Below are 15,758 nucleotides of genomic sequence, written 5' to 3'. Positions count from 1 at the left end.
AGGGCAATTTCATCTTACAAAGTTCGTTAATAATTTTTTTAATGAAAAAAGTTGATGTCACTTTGAGTGCACGCGCTAAACGGGAGGCACTCACATATTTTGGACGGCTAGTACGACATTTTCTGGTGGTAAAAAATGTTCATTCGTTTTTTCCTTGGATGAGTGTCACTTCTTCCTCTTCCTAATAGTATGATGTTATTACTCTTTTTAATTTTATCATTATGCTTTTGATTTTTAATTTTTTTTTCTTGATCCATTTATATGAGTTTTATTGATTTTCAATCTCATTCTTCAATTCAAATTTATGATATATTATTTCTTTCAATTTCATTCTATTTTTTTTCTTTTGTTAAAGTTATTTTTCTTTTCCATTTAACCAGTTGCCCTCTAATTTATTTATTTTGATTTTGATTTTCTTATTTTTTTAATTGTAATTTTTTATTTATGATCTTTTTATGTGTCTTTTTTAATATATCCTTTAACATTTGATTTACTAGAAATTCAGTTTTATAGTTTTCTCATGTAAGGTACTTTTGGTCTTATGATTCAGGTCACATACTTGAAAAGTTAAAAGAGGTTGACATACTTTTTTAGGTTTTATTTTATTTTTTGATTTTGTTGTTTAACATTACTTTTTTTAATAAAAAAATTGGCTTTGTGATTTTTTTTAATTTATTTTATGTAGGGTTGTCTCGGTTCCATAGCCTAAGATATGGGTTTGACGGATTAACTCAGATTGGATCATTATTTATTGTCCAGGTTATATGTCTATCATGCTAGATCGAGTTGAGTCACACTGGTTTTTTATTCTTTTTCTTGACTCACAGGGGTTGAGTATCATTTTTCTTCTTTGGAAAAAAGTTTTTTCACAAGTTATCATTATTTTTTTTTAAATAATTATATGTTTTCTATTATTGTATATTTTTTTTATTTGACTCAAATAATACTAGCTTATTTGATTGGTCAAAACTATAACTCGAAAAATTAATTTTTTAAAGCAAAAAACATGCTTGCAACATCTAAGAATTTTACAAAACAAAATACCAAGGGCTCACGGAGTAACGCGGATCCATGCCTCATGATAACTGAAAATGTAAAATCTCAATGTATTTGTTTCATATAGATTATGTAATGCTAGATTTTTTTCCTGGCTCACAGGTTAATTTTCAAAACATATTTTTACTTAATTTTATGATTATTAAAATAAGTATTTGAAAACAAATGTTTTTAAATTATGAAGTAGGAATATATTTATTCAGTCATAATTTTATCTTCTTATTTATGTATTATTTTATTTAACATGGTCATGACCTTTTTTATCAATAAAAATTAAAAGCAATTAAAATAAAATTTCATAAGCATTGAAATGATTTAAATTTAGAGGGAAAATGTATTTATTTAAATAAAACTCCTTTTTCATTATTCATTTGTTTCTTGTTTATTTTGACAAACAATTATTTTTTATCAGAAGCTTGATTATTCATATAAAAACTTATTATGGTCTATAAAATAATTTTCAACCAAGAAAAAAAATAATGCCTCAATTTTTAAGTGATTGTATTAATAAATAAATAATTCAAGTTTCATAAATAATTATTCATAAATTTATTTTTAATATTACCAAAAAAGAGCTAATCTTATTTAAAAACTATGTCATAATCAAATATTTTTTTTAAATATCATTTTAATCATTTATATTTAAAGAAATTTTTATTAAATTTTTTAAAAAATAGAAAAAAGGAAAACCAGGTGAGGAGCCATAAAAAAGAAAATAGGCAAGGCACATTTTGGCCTGGAAGGACGGGTCATCTCATGAGCCTAGCCCGGGAGAAAAAAGCCTAGCCTCGCATGCCTAGTTTGTTTTTTAATGGATGGACAACATGTCATCCATTAGTATATATATTTTTTTTACTATGTTCAATGATTGAAAAAGTAGAGTTCGAGGGTTTGGATTCTTAAAACTTGAAAACACCTAAAAAAATCATAAAAACCTAAATAATTTCATTTCTAACTTGAAAACATCTTCTAATCCCTCTAAAAATTTAAAAAAAATCAAACTAAATAAAAAATCTATGATACTCAATCTACTTCTTATGGAATAGTTAAAAGGAAAAACTATTTTCATTAAACTCTTCTCTTTAAGATGAATTTATTGATATAATATTTGGTTTTTTGTGTGGCTGGAAAGTAACTTTTTAATATCTCTCTTTCCTATCTCTTTTCTTTTCTGATAACTTTCCCTGATGTCTCTCAAAATATCAGGGAGTTAAATATGATAAAAATAAAATTTAAGAACTAAAATATAAAAATATAAACTACAAAGATAAAACATACACAGATCAAAAGCTTATTGTTCCCTGATATCTACAGTCCACATTAACTACAAATACAAGGGGACAGTAAAGTCTACAATAAAAGAACTAGATTAATTAAAGTCTACAATAAAAAAACTAGATTAATTAGTTTATTTTATAATTAAATGTGGTATCTGGATTAGTTTGTGCACACCTCGACTAATTTTATGGGTCTTGAAATTAACAATTATATAAGCTTCTAGTGGCTCTAAGGTTTATAAAATCTGAACTAGTAATATTTAAAAAACAAATCTAAAATCTGACTAATTAAATTATATCCGGATTTATTTTTTTGATTTTCTGCTTAAGCAAGTGGCATGTTAAGTACAAGTCGCCTTACATGATGTTGACCTACTTCGAAGAGCCCAAACAAGATCAAACTTATTCAGGTATATATGCTTATGTGCTCATGACTTGAAATCTGGCACGACTTTAGACATGTCACTAATCATAGTCTATAAATTAGTAAAAGTAATTAGGCCTCCTAAAACGATAGGGGATCTGTGCTTCTTGCTGGTTGAAGAAAAATGGCACCTGAGCTGACTCATAATTAGGGGCCTTAAACAACATTAGATATATAAAACCTTGGTGGACCAAAGTATAGGAAGTTCGTACCTAAATTTGTCTTGGTGGTCTTGCATAGAATATGATGCCATTACATTAAACTAAGCTACTACTAAAAGAAGTGGTTTTTCAAGATTAAAAAACTTAATTAACTTTCATAAGTGGGGTCTTAATTAATTAAGCACATTAAAGTCATTAGCAGCAGAAAGAAAAATTCTTCGAAAAGCTAAAACCACGCCAGAGCCTAATCCCTCTAGTTTGCAAATTTGATCAAACCAATCATATAACTCTAATTAGAGGCAATTTGAGTTCCCTTTCCCAATTATGTTCTACAAATGGCATTCATTTGGCTGTTCACTAATTAAAGAAGTTGGATGGAGGGGCTCAAATCGCCTTTAATTGAACTAACAAGAGAGGTTGATTTGAACGAATTAAAAAAATAAAGAATCTAATTTGACAAAAGATCAAAAGTAGAGAGATCACATGTGATTATTAGCCCCAAAAAAGATAAATTCAGCAGAAAAGGAAAATATGCGCTACTTTTTTCTTCTTCTTTTTTTTCTGTGCTGAATGTGGAAATGCACCCTAAGGTAAGCTGCTGAACGAGGCTATTATTTATACACTGGTCTTCCATGAGAACAAAGAGAGATCAATTATCATCCCCAACTTTCAAATATATATATATACATGATAAATGCAAATTCGCAGTAGTGCTGCTACATTACATGATCGCACATTTGCTTTTTGTTTTTTTCTTTTGTCCCCAATTTTCAGCAATAAAGGCAGACCATTTATGAAGCTTTAGCAGAATGATTGGAAGGTTTATTTATCCAGCAGAGATTTCTTTTGAGGGAGCTTATCAAAATAATGGATAATAGCAAGCTGCATGCCACATTATATAAATAAACAAATGAAATATAAAATATATATATTTCTCCTTGAAAGGGCTGGACTGCTGGCCACCACTCCTAAACACTACGCTAGAGCATGCCTAGCCATTCAGTCCCTTCATAAAAAGGGAGGGCAAAGGTGTTTGACATGACCTTGGGGAGAAAAACATTAGTGAAAGCTAAAGCGGTGTCCTGAGTTGGGTAAAATCCCTTTAAAAAAATACAATGAGATAACTAATTCAACCACCCCAATAGTCATTGAAGGTGGAAGTAATCATGACTACCCCAAAGAAAAGAACAGAAAAGGGAATGTTAAAGCAAGGTAGGCAACTTGAAAGATCATGATCAATTCACTAATCAAGAATCTAATGTTTCTTGATAAGAAAAACAAAAGTGACTTTTCCTTGGGAGATTAAAGGGATGGTGAAAGGAAAGTATATTTTGTTTGGGAATTATTACTACATAATTCTATAATGATTGGTGCTAATATATATCCACTGGAAATCTCTATTTGCTTCGGGGAAAGCATTGTGGGACAATGCTTAATAACCCTGCCGCGAAATCTTGGTTTCGAAGATAGATTTTATCATTAATCAATTACACCAAGAAGAAAATGTTGAACTTTCTCATCCCACGGTCTTCCCTTTCAAGAATCAAGTTTGTCATGTCTTAATGATTGAAAAAAGCTGCCTAATAACAGCAGAAAGAGGCTTGGCTAGCCTAAGTTGACAGTTTAACCACTTGTGCTTCTTTCGTGATCATTACTAATGTCTTTGTAACAAAAGGGTATGCCCACATTTCATTTAGGGTCCTCAATAATTGCAAATCTTGCTTGATGAATTGCAACCATTCACCTTAAAAACCAAAAATGAGGATGTAGCTCTCTATAGGAGAAAAGGTAAGAAAATCAATGAGTTTGAGATTGACTTGAATCATCCATAGACAATGAACCTCAAGCTCTTAGTAATCAAAGACAAAATGATAGAAAAGTCCAAAGAACAATCGACATCTAAGAATGTTGATGTGGTTTAGAATTTAGCAACATTGTGCAGAAAGATCAGGCAGGTAGGTCTTTAATTACAGCTAGTTTAAGTTGGTATCAATCAATCATAAAAGCATATATGCAATTTTGGAATATATTATTCAGTTTTGTACATATGTTATTTATGTGTTATGAGGTTTATATTTTTATTTCAATTTCAAAAGTATTTTATTCATTAATAAACACTATGATTTTGATAAATCTCACTAAAGATTCTTTCTTTAATTCTTAGTTAAAAAAAAACTATAATTTATAATTTCTTTTAAAGCAATATTTTCAAACTATAATCATAAAAATTATCACGATATGAAACACAAACTAAAAGCTTGTTTGACAGTATGGTTGCGGGTGCTTTTCAAATAACTTTTCATGCCAAAATACATGCCAGTAATGTTTTTTTATTTTTTAAAAATTATTTTTGATATCAGCACATTAAAACGATTCAAAACGTACAAACTATATTAAATTTTAAAAAAAAATCAAATTTTTTAAAAAGAGTTGAACCGCATTCCTAAACATAACATACTCATAGTCTCCCGTTACTTCATTATAACAGCAAAAGCAGAAAAAAGAAATTATCACCACCTTGCACTTCTGTTTCTTTGTGTGTCACAACAAACCGAGCATTCTTCTTCATTTTCTCTTTACACCCTTTATTTTTATTTTATTTACTGATGAAGGACAAAATAAAAATTCCAGTTAATTTGCATGTTTGACTGGCTTAACAATTAAAATCAATGGACATAATTTCAATCATCTCCAATCAAGTTAGGCTCGAAATTACAATGAAAACAGGAAAATCAGAAATTCATAGATTTTATTTATCTCTCTTAACATTGTTTCTCAATTTCAGCAATATTTGTGATCTGATTTTGAACAACAACAGACATGGACTCTTGTCGACGAAACATCAAATTCCTTGCAATGAACTCATCAACGGCACGCTGAAATTCTTCATCACTCAACTCGTTCTCTCTGCAAAGCAAATTCTCCCCTCCTGACCCCAACTTCTCTGTCTCCGATCTCCGCAGCAGCTGCTTCTTCTCCTTCACATAATTCTTCCTCTCCATCTTCTCCGACTTTGTCCTCCGAAATTTCATGTTTTCGCAGTCAGAATCCAAGTCTGAATATATTTCCGCGTCAGGAGCGTGATCTTCATCCCCATTTTCACGCGTGCGAGTGGAAGTATTCTCTTCGGAGATGACGATATGTTTTTCTTGGAACACTACTTCCTCCTCTTTTGTTGTTGTCTCCATCTCTGTCGCTGTCGCTGTCGCGGCATGAGACAATAACAAATCAGGATTCTCTGAGAGAAATGGCTTTGGACAGTTGCGGTTGCTGTCAGTGTTTTTTACTAACTCCTCGTACAGTTGAGTATCAGCATTGTCTGCGCCGTGATTCTCGCCGGAGAATCTGCCGGATTTCGCTATCAAGGTAGCAATTATCCCGTTAGAAAGCAAGAAAACAAAGAGGGGGCTGGCTATTATGCCGGCTAGATGCCGGAGAAACTCCCCGGAAATCTTGACAGCAAATGGAAGCTTGTTAAAGATCCATGAGAAGAGGATTAAAGCAAGACAGAATTCCAGTAAACGAAACACTTTTGTTAGGGGTTGTAAGTTGTTGTATTTCAGCATTGCATTAACTTTCTCTGCTTTTACAGTATCAAAATTGTTGAAATCCATTTCTTGATCTTACAAAGAGAGTGAAAGATTGGACCAAAGAAGAAAGATTGGACTAAAAATGGGTTCTCATGGAAAGGAAAATCTTTGTTCAAAAAGAGCGAGAGAAACACAGAAGAGTCTAAAAAGAGAGAGGATTTGTGATCCAGCGAGTGCTTACTTGAGTCTGAGAGAGAACTGAACCTTCCTTGGAGTGGACAGATGTTTTCCTTTTATATTTGCAAACAAGAGGAACAAAGCTACACACACACTGATTAGCCTTTCCAGAATTTTGTTATTATTTTTTTTTATATTAATGGGGATTTGTTTACACGAAGTGTTTAACAGTCCTAGTCAGAGGGTGACCTGATTTTCAGACAGGCGTGGATTATTGCTTCTCGAAGTGGGGCCCAATTGATATGCCACGTCGATTATTTTATATTTTTTTCCCTTTTCTTTCGGCATTGAGTCTGTCTTTTTGCTCAATTTGATAGCCTTTAGATCTTATGGTTGCTAGACTGAAGTTACTGGTAGCCGTGGGATGCTAGAAATTTTCAATTCTAAATAGTGTTATTTGGCTATTCTGGTTGCCTGCCCCGTGAATCAGGTCAAAAATCAATTCTAGCATACTAAAAAAAGAACATGTAGACATCGTTATATTTTTGCAGGCAATGGAAAATCTAAAATGCAAATCGAAAACTTGATTCATGTATTCAATAAAATTAATTAATTATTATATATATATATATATATATATTAATAAATAAATAAATAATTATTAATCATAAATAAAAACTTGAAGCTTGACATCATAACCCCGAGGGTGTACATGGTATATTTGCTATGCATTTATTTTGTTGGTTAATGCTGTATGCAATCTGTGTCTTTCCTGCGAGTCTTGGTTTAGTAATGTGTATATATAGAATGAATTTGATTTATAAACCATTTTTAGGATCTAAAATACATGGTTATAAGGGCCTTTCCGAGATTGAATTGTTTAAAGTTTGAGTCCTTGGTCGAGGGTTGGTATGGGATTTTTTTAAAAAAAAAACTATAATAATATTATTTTAATAAATATAAAAAAATTAAAATTTTTTATCGACAAGATCAAGCCTAAACCTCAATTCAATGGAGTCACCAAGTTGATTTGTCAAATTGAATTTTAGTTGGTGGATTATGGGGTTAATTTGACAAGCCTTACTGAGTGTCTTTGTAAATTTCTAGTCAAAAATAGATAAATCTAGATTAAATAGGATAACGATTAATTAAAACATTATGAATTAGAGAAAAAATATTGTGAATTGAGATGAACATTTCTAAGAGATTAATTTAAAATTTAGAGAAGTTAAAGTAATAAAATAGTATGTGAAAGATGAAATATCAGTTAACAATAAATCGTGAAAACTTCCTTACTAGGTAAAAATAATAATTTGAAGGAGGAAATTTTGTAAGTTGGATGATATTATGTGTAAAATAGAAAAAAAATATCAAATAAATCAATGCATGACCCTTTGCACAAAAAACGTCGAATTTTAGTGTAATTCTCATGCACAATCGAGCTATTGGGACTGAAAGTGGTAAGAAACTCAAAGAAAAATTTTATGATAATTATAAATAGAAATATCCAAAGAATTAGGACCTAAGATGATTTGAGTAAATTATATGGTATCTGAAATTCAGATTTTTGACGTGCAATTTTCAATTATCTAGTTTTATAATATTGAACGTATCTCACAATTCAACCGTTTAAAATTTGAAGAAGTTAAAGTAATAAAATAATATGCGAAATATGAAATATTAGTTAACAATAAATCATGAAAACTTCCTGACTAGGTTAAATTAATAATTTGAAGGAGAAAATTTTGTAAGTTGGATGATATTATGTGTAAAATAGAAAAAACAATCAAATAAATCAATGCATTACCCTTTGCACAAGAAACGTTGAATTTTAGTGTAATTCTCGCTCACCATCGAGCTATTGGGACTGAAAGTGGTAAGAAACTCAAAGAAAAATTTTATGATAATTATAAATAGGAATATTCAAAGAATTAGGACCCAAGATGATTTGAGTAAATTATATGGTATCTGAAATTCGGATTTTTGACGTGAAATTTTCAATTATCTAGTTTTACAATATTAAACGTATCTTATAATCCAACCGTTGGATCGGGCTGATATTTTATGTGAGGTCTTAAGAGATATTGTCTTATCTTAGGTTAAAATTTGAGGTTAATCGGGGTTCGGTAAGGTCCTGAAAGTAAAGACATAATGTTGGGTCAGTGCAATAAACCAAAATTTAATAGGGGATAAGTTATGGTATAATAGTAATTGACCAAAGAAACCTAATGCAACTATGCTTGCTGCTAATCTTCACGTGGAATAGCAGCTAAAAAGAGAGAAAGAGGTTTTTTTTTTATAAAAAAAATCATTTGAGAAACTTTTTAAATTATGAGATTGAAGGTTGTAAATAGTTTTTAGAAAAGAAAAACATATTTAGATTAAAATTAAAAAATTTAGTTAAAGGAGAGGAATTTAAAAGATATGAATGATGAAAAGAAATAACAATTGAAGTATTAAATTCAACACAAACACAGTTGTACAAAAACCTTGTATTTCTAATATCCACTCATTTATGTGTTTTGCATAGATAGTACGGATTTAAACACTTGTATAATGGCGAAAGTCCTTGGAAAAGGACGAAGGAGAAAAAAATACCCTTTTTTTTTTTTCTTTTATCATGAACATCTCAATAAACAAAACTTAGAAGGCATTAGTGACTGCATAAAAAGGACGGTTTGTTTCTGTGTTTTAAAAATATTTTTAATAAAATTTAATTTTTTTTATTTTTTATTAACTTTAAATTAATATGTTTTTAGTGTTTTGAAATCATTTTGATGTGTTGATGTCAAAAATAATTTTTAAAAAATAAAAACACATTATTGACAAGTATTTTGACATAAAAAGCTATTTGAAAAGTAACCGCAACCATATTAACAAACAAACCCAAAGTTGAAGAGATGAATAGGAGCTCAACCCTCTCACCATGAACGTTTTAATTGAAAGCTTTTACAATTTACTATGTGCTCCTAAATGCCTGTTGGCTCGGCGCCCGTTCAACCGTTATTTTATAATTTGTTAATTTTTTTTATTTTAAATTAGTTTTTTTATATGTTTTTAAATAGTTTTGATATTGATGTTAAAAATAAATTTTAAAAAATAAAAAATATTATTTTAATATATTTATAAATAAAAAAATATTTTAAATTGCAAGGACACCATCTAAACAGCTTTACAATCTACGACAACGTGTGGTCTGTGTCACGCAGCATCTATCAAGAACATGCCTCCTTTTCTCTTTCAAAAAAAAAGAAAGAAAGAACGAAAAAAAAGATTACCAAGAGTAAATAATGTGCGCCTGAACATGATAAGATGCAGTCGAGGGCTTTTCACGTGAGCTGTGTCCCATTCGTATATCTTGCTTACCACATTTTCAGTGGTCCATCTCTTTTTGATTGATTCAACACTATTTCCATACCCAACGGTGTGTCTTACTGTTGCCCCATTCAAACCCTTCTTCGAACTGCCCCTGTTCATGGCAATGGAAGATTTAATAGGGACAGTGGGTAGCAGTGGTAGTTAGGGGGTTTGGTTGGGATCATGGAACACTGTTTCTCTTCATAAATTTGAGATAAAAGCCTTGGGCGCTCTTGTTTCTTAGTAGATTATTCTCGAGCTTAGTTTCAACGAATGAGATTATAACCAAGTCCTTTATGTTTTGAAACATGTAACTTAGTACCAAACTCTTCTTGCTGATCTTCGTCTTGTTAAAACGTTAATTGGCTAGTTTTTTCTTAATTAAGAAATCTGGGTTCTTGAGAAAAACCAACATATATAGTGGAGTCTTAGAGAGAATCAACTGATGTTTTACGGCCAACAAGAAAAGGTTAATGGATGCTATCATAATGTTTTAAAATATGAAGGACTGGGTTACAATTGCGTTGAAGATTCAAGAACAATTCACTCCTTAGTTTTTGTCAAGAAAAATAAGAAGAAGCATTCAAAGCTGGCATAGAATGGATGCAGGCACCTTGCGTGCACAAAAACTTAGCATCACGTGGCTCTGAAACCCAGTGTACGGTGAAGCTTTGACAGGGTTAAAATAGTATCTTAGAGAGTCCCTAGGCCCAGTGACCTGGTCAAGTAATCGTAAATAAATGAAGTAGCTATTTTAAATTCCTAATTCTGAAAGAGGACGTGTTTTTGCAGCAAGGAAGAGGGCTGAGAAGAAGGAGAGCTTGTGTCTGTCAGACGAGAGATTTCGAACTATTACATAAATATTGGCTTAAAAGCTGGATTCCAAAATCATTCTAGTGACAATCTTGACTGTGGCAGCTATAAATTTACGCTCCTTTGTGTGTGTATGAATTGCTATTGCCACTGTTGCTAGCATGTCTCACGGAACAAAAAGAAGATATGGCCATGGATTAGATATCGATTAGGGGGAGTAGGGTTTAAGCTACGTAAACCAAACCTTTAGACATAAGTGATGATCCCTGGAGATAGTAATGTTTCAAATAAATGAAGGTATTTATTGAAACGTCGAACACACTTCACATCCTTTTGAAGGAAGATCGTATTAATTGTTCCAAGGTAGGACACCCTTGCTGTTGCAAATTCTTGTATAGCAGGAAGCTCTGGCTAAATGCTAATTGTATATGCATGAAAACGGATCCAAAAGAACCACAGATGTTTTTTTTTTTTAAGAAAAAGAAAAAAGAAAAAACCATTCTTGCATCTAACAGCTCTAGACCAATCCATTAATTCCAAGTTCATTTTTCAACTGGACCTGTTAAATCAGCCTGTGAGACACAGGGTGCCACAGAAAATTGCACGTGTTCCTTCCTTGTGATTTTATTTTTCTAATTTAATAAGAGGGTTAACGGGTTTTGGATCAATCTGATATGTTAAACAAATCCAGCTCGCGAGGCATTGGAGACAGCACAAATTGCGATTTGCATGTGTTGCTTCTGCTTCTCTAAACGCTGCAGACAAAACAGGATTGAGTAATGTTCATGACCAAATTTCCCAGGCATTAACAGACGGCCAGGTGTTGACCATTGCCAGAGGGTGAATGTTTTTGAAACAGGAAGAAGTTCCAAAGAATACATATGTCTCTCTATGGGCCGTGGACCTCTGTCTTTCTCTGTACTTTCAGATCGAGTTTGACAGTCTGATGGACACTTCTTTAGCGTATATTTCTCCCAGATACAAAACAACATCATTTTCTCCTTTACATCTGCTCCCTGCACAGAGCACATCTCCTGCAATTTGACTAATTCTTTTCATCAATTTCCAATGTCTTGCGTCATTACCTGAGATTACAATTAAACATTGCGAGAAATAAAATAAGAAAGTATATGATAATTATATTTATTTTTCAATTAATGATAAGAAAAATAGATCTCTAGTGCGATTAGCTATGGTGATTTTAGTGGTCTCTCAATATATCTAAGACTCACTTAGAGTTGAGGGTATGGTTTGCAGTTTGCACTTTGAACTTTTCAGCTCAAAACACAGCCAAACGTTGCAGTTGGAATTTGGAAGCCAAGATATTTTTTATGCCAGAACGCTAAAGCAACAGCAACTATACGGTGTTTAGAATTATTGTAGTTATTGTTTTTTTAAATGTTTTTTTTAATATATTAAAATTATTTTTTATTATTTTTTAAAAAATATTTTTAATATTAATAAAATAGAATTTTTTAAGAATAATTTTTTAAAAAATTTAACAAACACTCGGCAACAGCTAGTAAACATAGGCTCGTGACTTATCTGAACTCTACACTTAAAATGCAGAAGTTGCAGGGAAGCTCCAATAATCTTACTTTAGTAATGCATACACATAATAATAGAGTAACTTTTACATTTTAAATAACTAAATAAATATAGATTGTTTCTTATTAATAAGAAAATACATTTTCAACTATACAACTATTCACTTTTGTAATGTTTTTTTTTAGTTTTATATTTTAATATTGAGTTTGTTAAAATTAAATTTTATAATTTTTTTTAATTTTTTTTCTATAAAGTTATTTTAATTTCATAATATGGATCATGAGTTAATCCGGAGTTTACTCGAGTATTTTTTGTTTTTTTTAATTTTATTTTTTAATATCATATTGATTTAATAATTGAGTTTTATAATTTGTTTCAATTTTACTTTTATGAGGTTATCTGAGTCTAATGATCTGGTCACATGTGTAGAGGGTTAACTCGGGTTTATTGAGATTTGAGTTTCATAATTTGTTTTAACTTGTTTTTTATAAGGTTGTACCGGTCTTATGACCTAAATCGCAAGATTGACAAGTTAACTCTGGCTGTCTCGGGTAATTTGTTTATCCATTTTTCTAATTGATTGTTTTTAATTTCATCATTTAATATTTGGTTGATTCAAAATTGAGTTTTATAATTTATTGTGATTTGCTTTCTGTAAGGTTATCACGATTTCATGATTCAAATCACATATTTAACAAGTTAACTTGAGGTAACTTGAGTCGATCCAATATGTTGCTCTCTTAATATTTAGAAAAAAAATATTGTCTTTAATTTTTTAAGTTAAACTATATTTGTATCGATCATTTGAATTGTCTTTAAATCAGTAAAATACATAAGGTTCTTTTTATCGAGTTTTTTCTACTAAAAAATATATTAACAATATCTAGATTTTTTTATATTTTAAAAAAATATTAATCTAGGCTGCAACGTAACACCGTACAATGACATAGTAATAATATATGTACAACTATCACGGTCAATTTTTTAGCTGGACACACGCTTAGAACAAGAACACTTTCTTAATCATCATGCAAGCTCTTCAAGATTTAATCATCCGAATTTATTTCTATTAATGGTAATAAGATAGATGCCGATGGAATCAGATCAAGACTAGCAAACATGGAAACCAACATGGAAACAAATCAGCTCTCATGGAAACAAATCAACTGCATCAATAAGAAAAATTACAGTGGAGGACATAATAGAACAGAAAGAGATATTGGTTGATTAGAATCAGACAAGAACAACAACATGGAAACAAACCAACTCTTATGGTAATAAAACACAAACAGAAAGAGACGTTGGCTGATTATGGAAACAGATCAACTAAGAATTAGGCAATTCAATTTATCCAAATCAAGCAACTTGTAATGTTATAAAAACTATCAGCTCGTACAAAATAGTATGGTTGTATATTCATGTTAATGTTAAAAGAAACAGAGAAACCTTGCTTGCTTTGAAACATTCTGTTTTTCTCTAAAATTCTGTTTGATATCAGAGCCTGTATGAATATACAACAATCTTAACAAAACCACACAACATATCAACTTTGTCAAAGGTATAATTTGTCCTTAAAGTAAGCCCATGCACCTTTTGACATAGGTTTGATGAAGATGTCAACTATTTGTTCATAGGTGGAGATGTGATGAGTGATGAGAAGACCAAGGGCAACACGTTTAGGCACAAAATGGTAATCCAATTCAATGTGTTTACTACAAGCATGAAACACATGATTAATAGTCATGTATAATGCATTGAGATTGTCACAATAAATGATAGGTGGTGAAGTAGGTAATATGTGAAGATCTTGTAGAACTTAATACGTGCAATTAGATGAGAGCCTAATGAAGTTTAAATAAACAAAGCTTTAATTTCAAGTTTTAAACTCATTCCAAGCAGCTTGAGTGAGGTAAAAGCTTACTAAAACTAGACTATTTAAATTTAAGTATGTTAACTCCTTGATTCGATTCAATTTATTTATAGTGTTATTTTTTATTTATAATTTTTCTTTTTTTTAGTAACCTAGTATTTTTAATTATTCAACACGACAATATTATTTGTTTTAATGCCTTGTAAAATGGGTTAAATAGAAAGATATCATCATGACAAAAGATATGCTATTGTGTTTGATATTGTAGTGTATTTTATGTTTTTATTTAAAAATATATTAAAATATATATTTTTTAATTTTTAATATTAATACATTAAAAATATTAAAAAATATTAATTTATTATTTTTTTAAGATAAATAAATTTTTAAAATACACGTAAACACAATATTAATCAGAAAAACATCGCAGGCATAGAAAAAGCATGGTTAAGGTGATAGCCCAATGCAAATTAAGGAAAGAGGGTGTTTGTCCATTTATTGATTAAAAAATCTAACCTAAACCACTGATCAGACATGTCTAGTATTAACTCGTCTCCATTACGCCCTTAATTTTTTTTTTTTTAATGATAGATATATGGGCTCCATTTTCTATATAATTTACATTGTCCCAGAAGCATGAAAAGGAAGAAACAAACAATTAAGACAAAAAGGTGACAAAAAAAGGGTACTGTAGTGGTGGGAAATTGTTTCCATGGAATCTGCAGTGAAATAAAGCTGCTTGCTTCTGGCATGGAATATGATTTTCAACATCATGTCTTCGAAAGGGATTTTGATTCAAAGCAAGAAGTGTTTCTTTCTTGTTCTTCTCTCGAGAGAACATATATAATCATACTTTATTTCTTTTTTTTTTTTAGTTTAACGTGGATGTCCGGGCTAGCTTGCGCGTACCTCGATTAATCCCACGGGCCCTGAAGTTAACGACCATGTAAGCCTCCAGTGACCATCATATAAGCAACCATAAGGTTCGAACCTGAGACTACAAAGAGAGCAAACCTCTTGGTCCCAAACTCTTACCACTAACCACCACCTAGATGGTTATAATCATACTTTTCTTGCCCATACAGAATGTGTAAAGGTCGTCGGCGACATATAATGTAACTTCTGCTTAGCTCTTTTCAGGGCATATGCCTGATCATAAGAACCTTGTAAATAAAAATTGAGACTTGCAAAATCTTGTAAATAAACTCAAAAGCATAACTTACAGATATTAAATTCAGCTCGGACTCACGAACTGGTTTGAAAAGCTTATAACTTAAACTGGTTTTAAATTAAAAAAATAATAATTAATTTGGTGAAACTTTGTTAATTTTTTTAGATTTCAGTTACTTGATTAAATTCGATTCAAATTTAACTAAATAATTTGATTTATATATATATATATATATAAAATAATACAAATATTATTTTAATAAAAATAACTTATTTGAGTTGATTTACTAGTAGTATGAAGTTACATTTCCAGCAACGTTTCTCAAAAAAAAAAAAAAAATTAGAAAACAACCACTAATTTACTTTTAAACGCCC

The 15,758-nt window shown here is 30.6% G+C and overlaps 1 protein-coding gene across 1 annotated transcript; it reads right to left on the bottom strand.

Moving 5' to 3' along the window:
* Positions 1-5,594: 5,594 nt before the first annotated feature.
* Positions 5,595-6,787, bottom strand: LOC133673517 (uncharacterized). Its single transcript, XM_062094374.1, has one exon. The coding sequence runs from the start codon at positions 6,530-6,532 to the stop codon at positions 5,681-5,683; it is 852 nt and encodes a 283-aa protein (XP_061950358.1). The 5' UTR covers positions 6,533-6,787; the 3' UTR covers positions 5,595-5,680.
* Positions 6,788-15,758: the final 8,971 nt, after the last annotated feature.

This window comes from Populus nigra, chromosome 14, assembly GCF_951802175.1.
Source record: "Populus nigra chromosome 14, ddPopNigr1.1, whole genome shotgun sequence".
Taxonomy (NCBI): Eukaryota; Viridiplantae; Streptophyta; class Magnoliopsida; order Malpighiales; family Salicaceae; genus Populus; species Populus nigra.
Note: the sequence above shows the minus strand (reverse complement) of the source record. Positions and strands in the feature narration are given on the sequence as shown.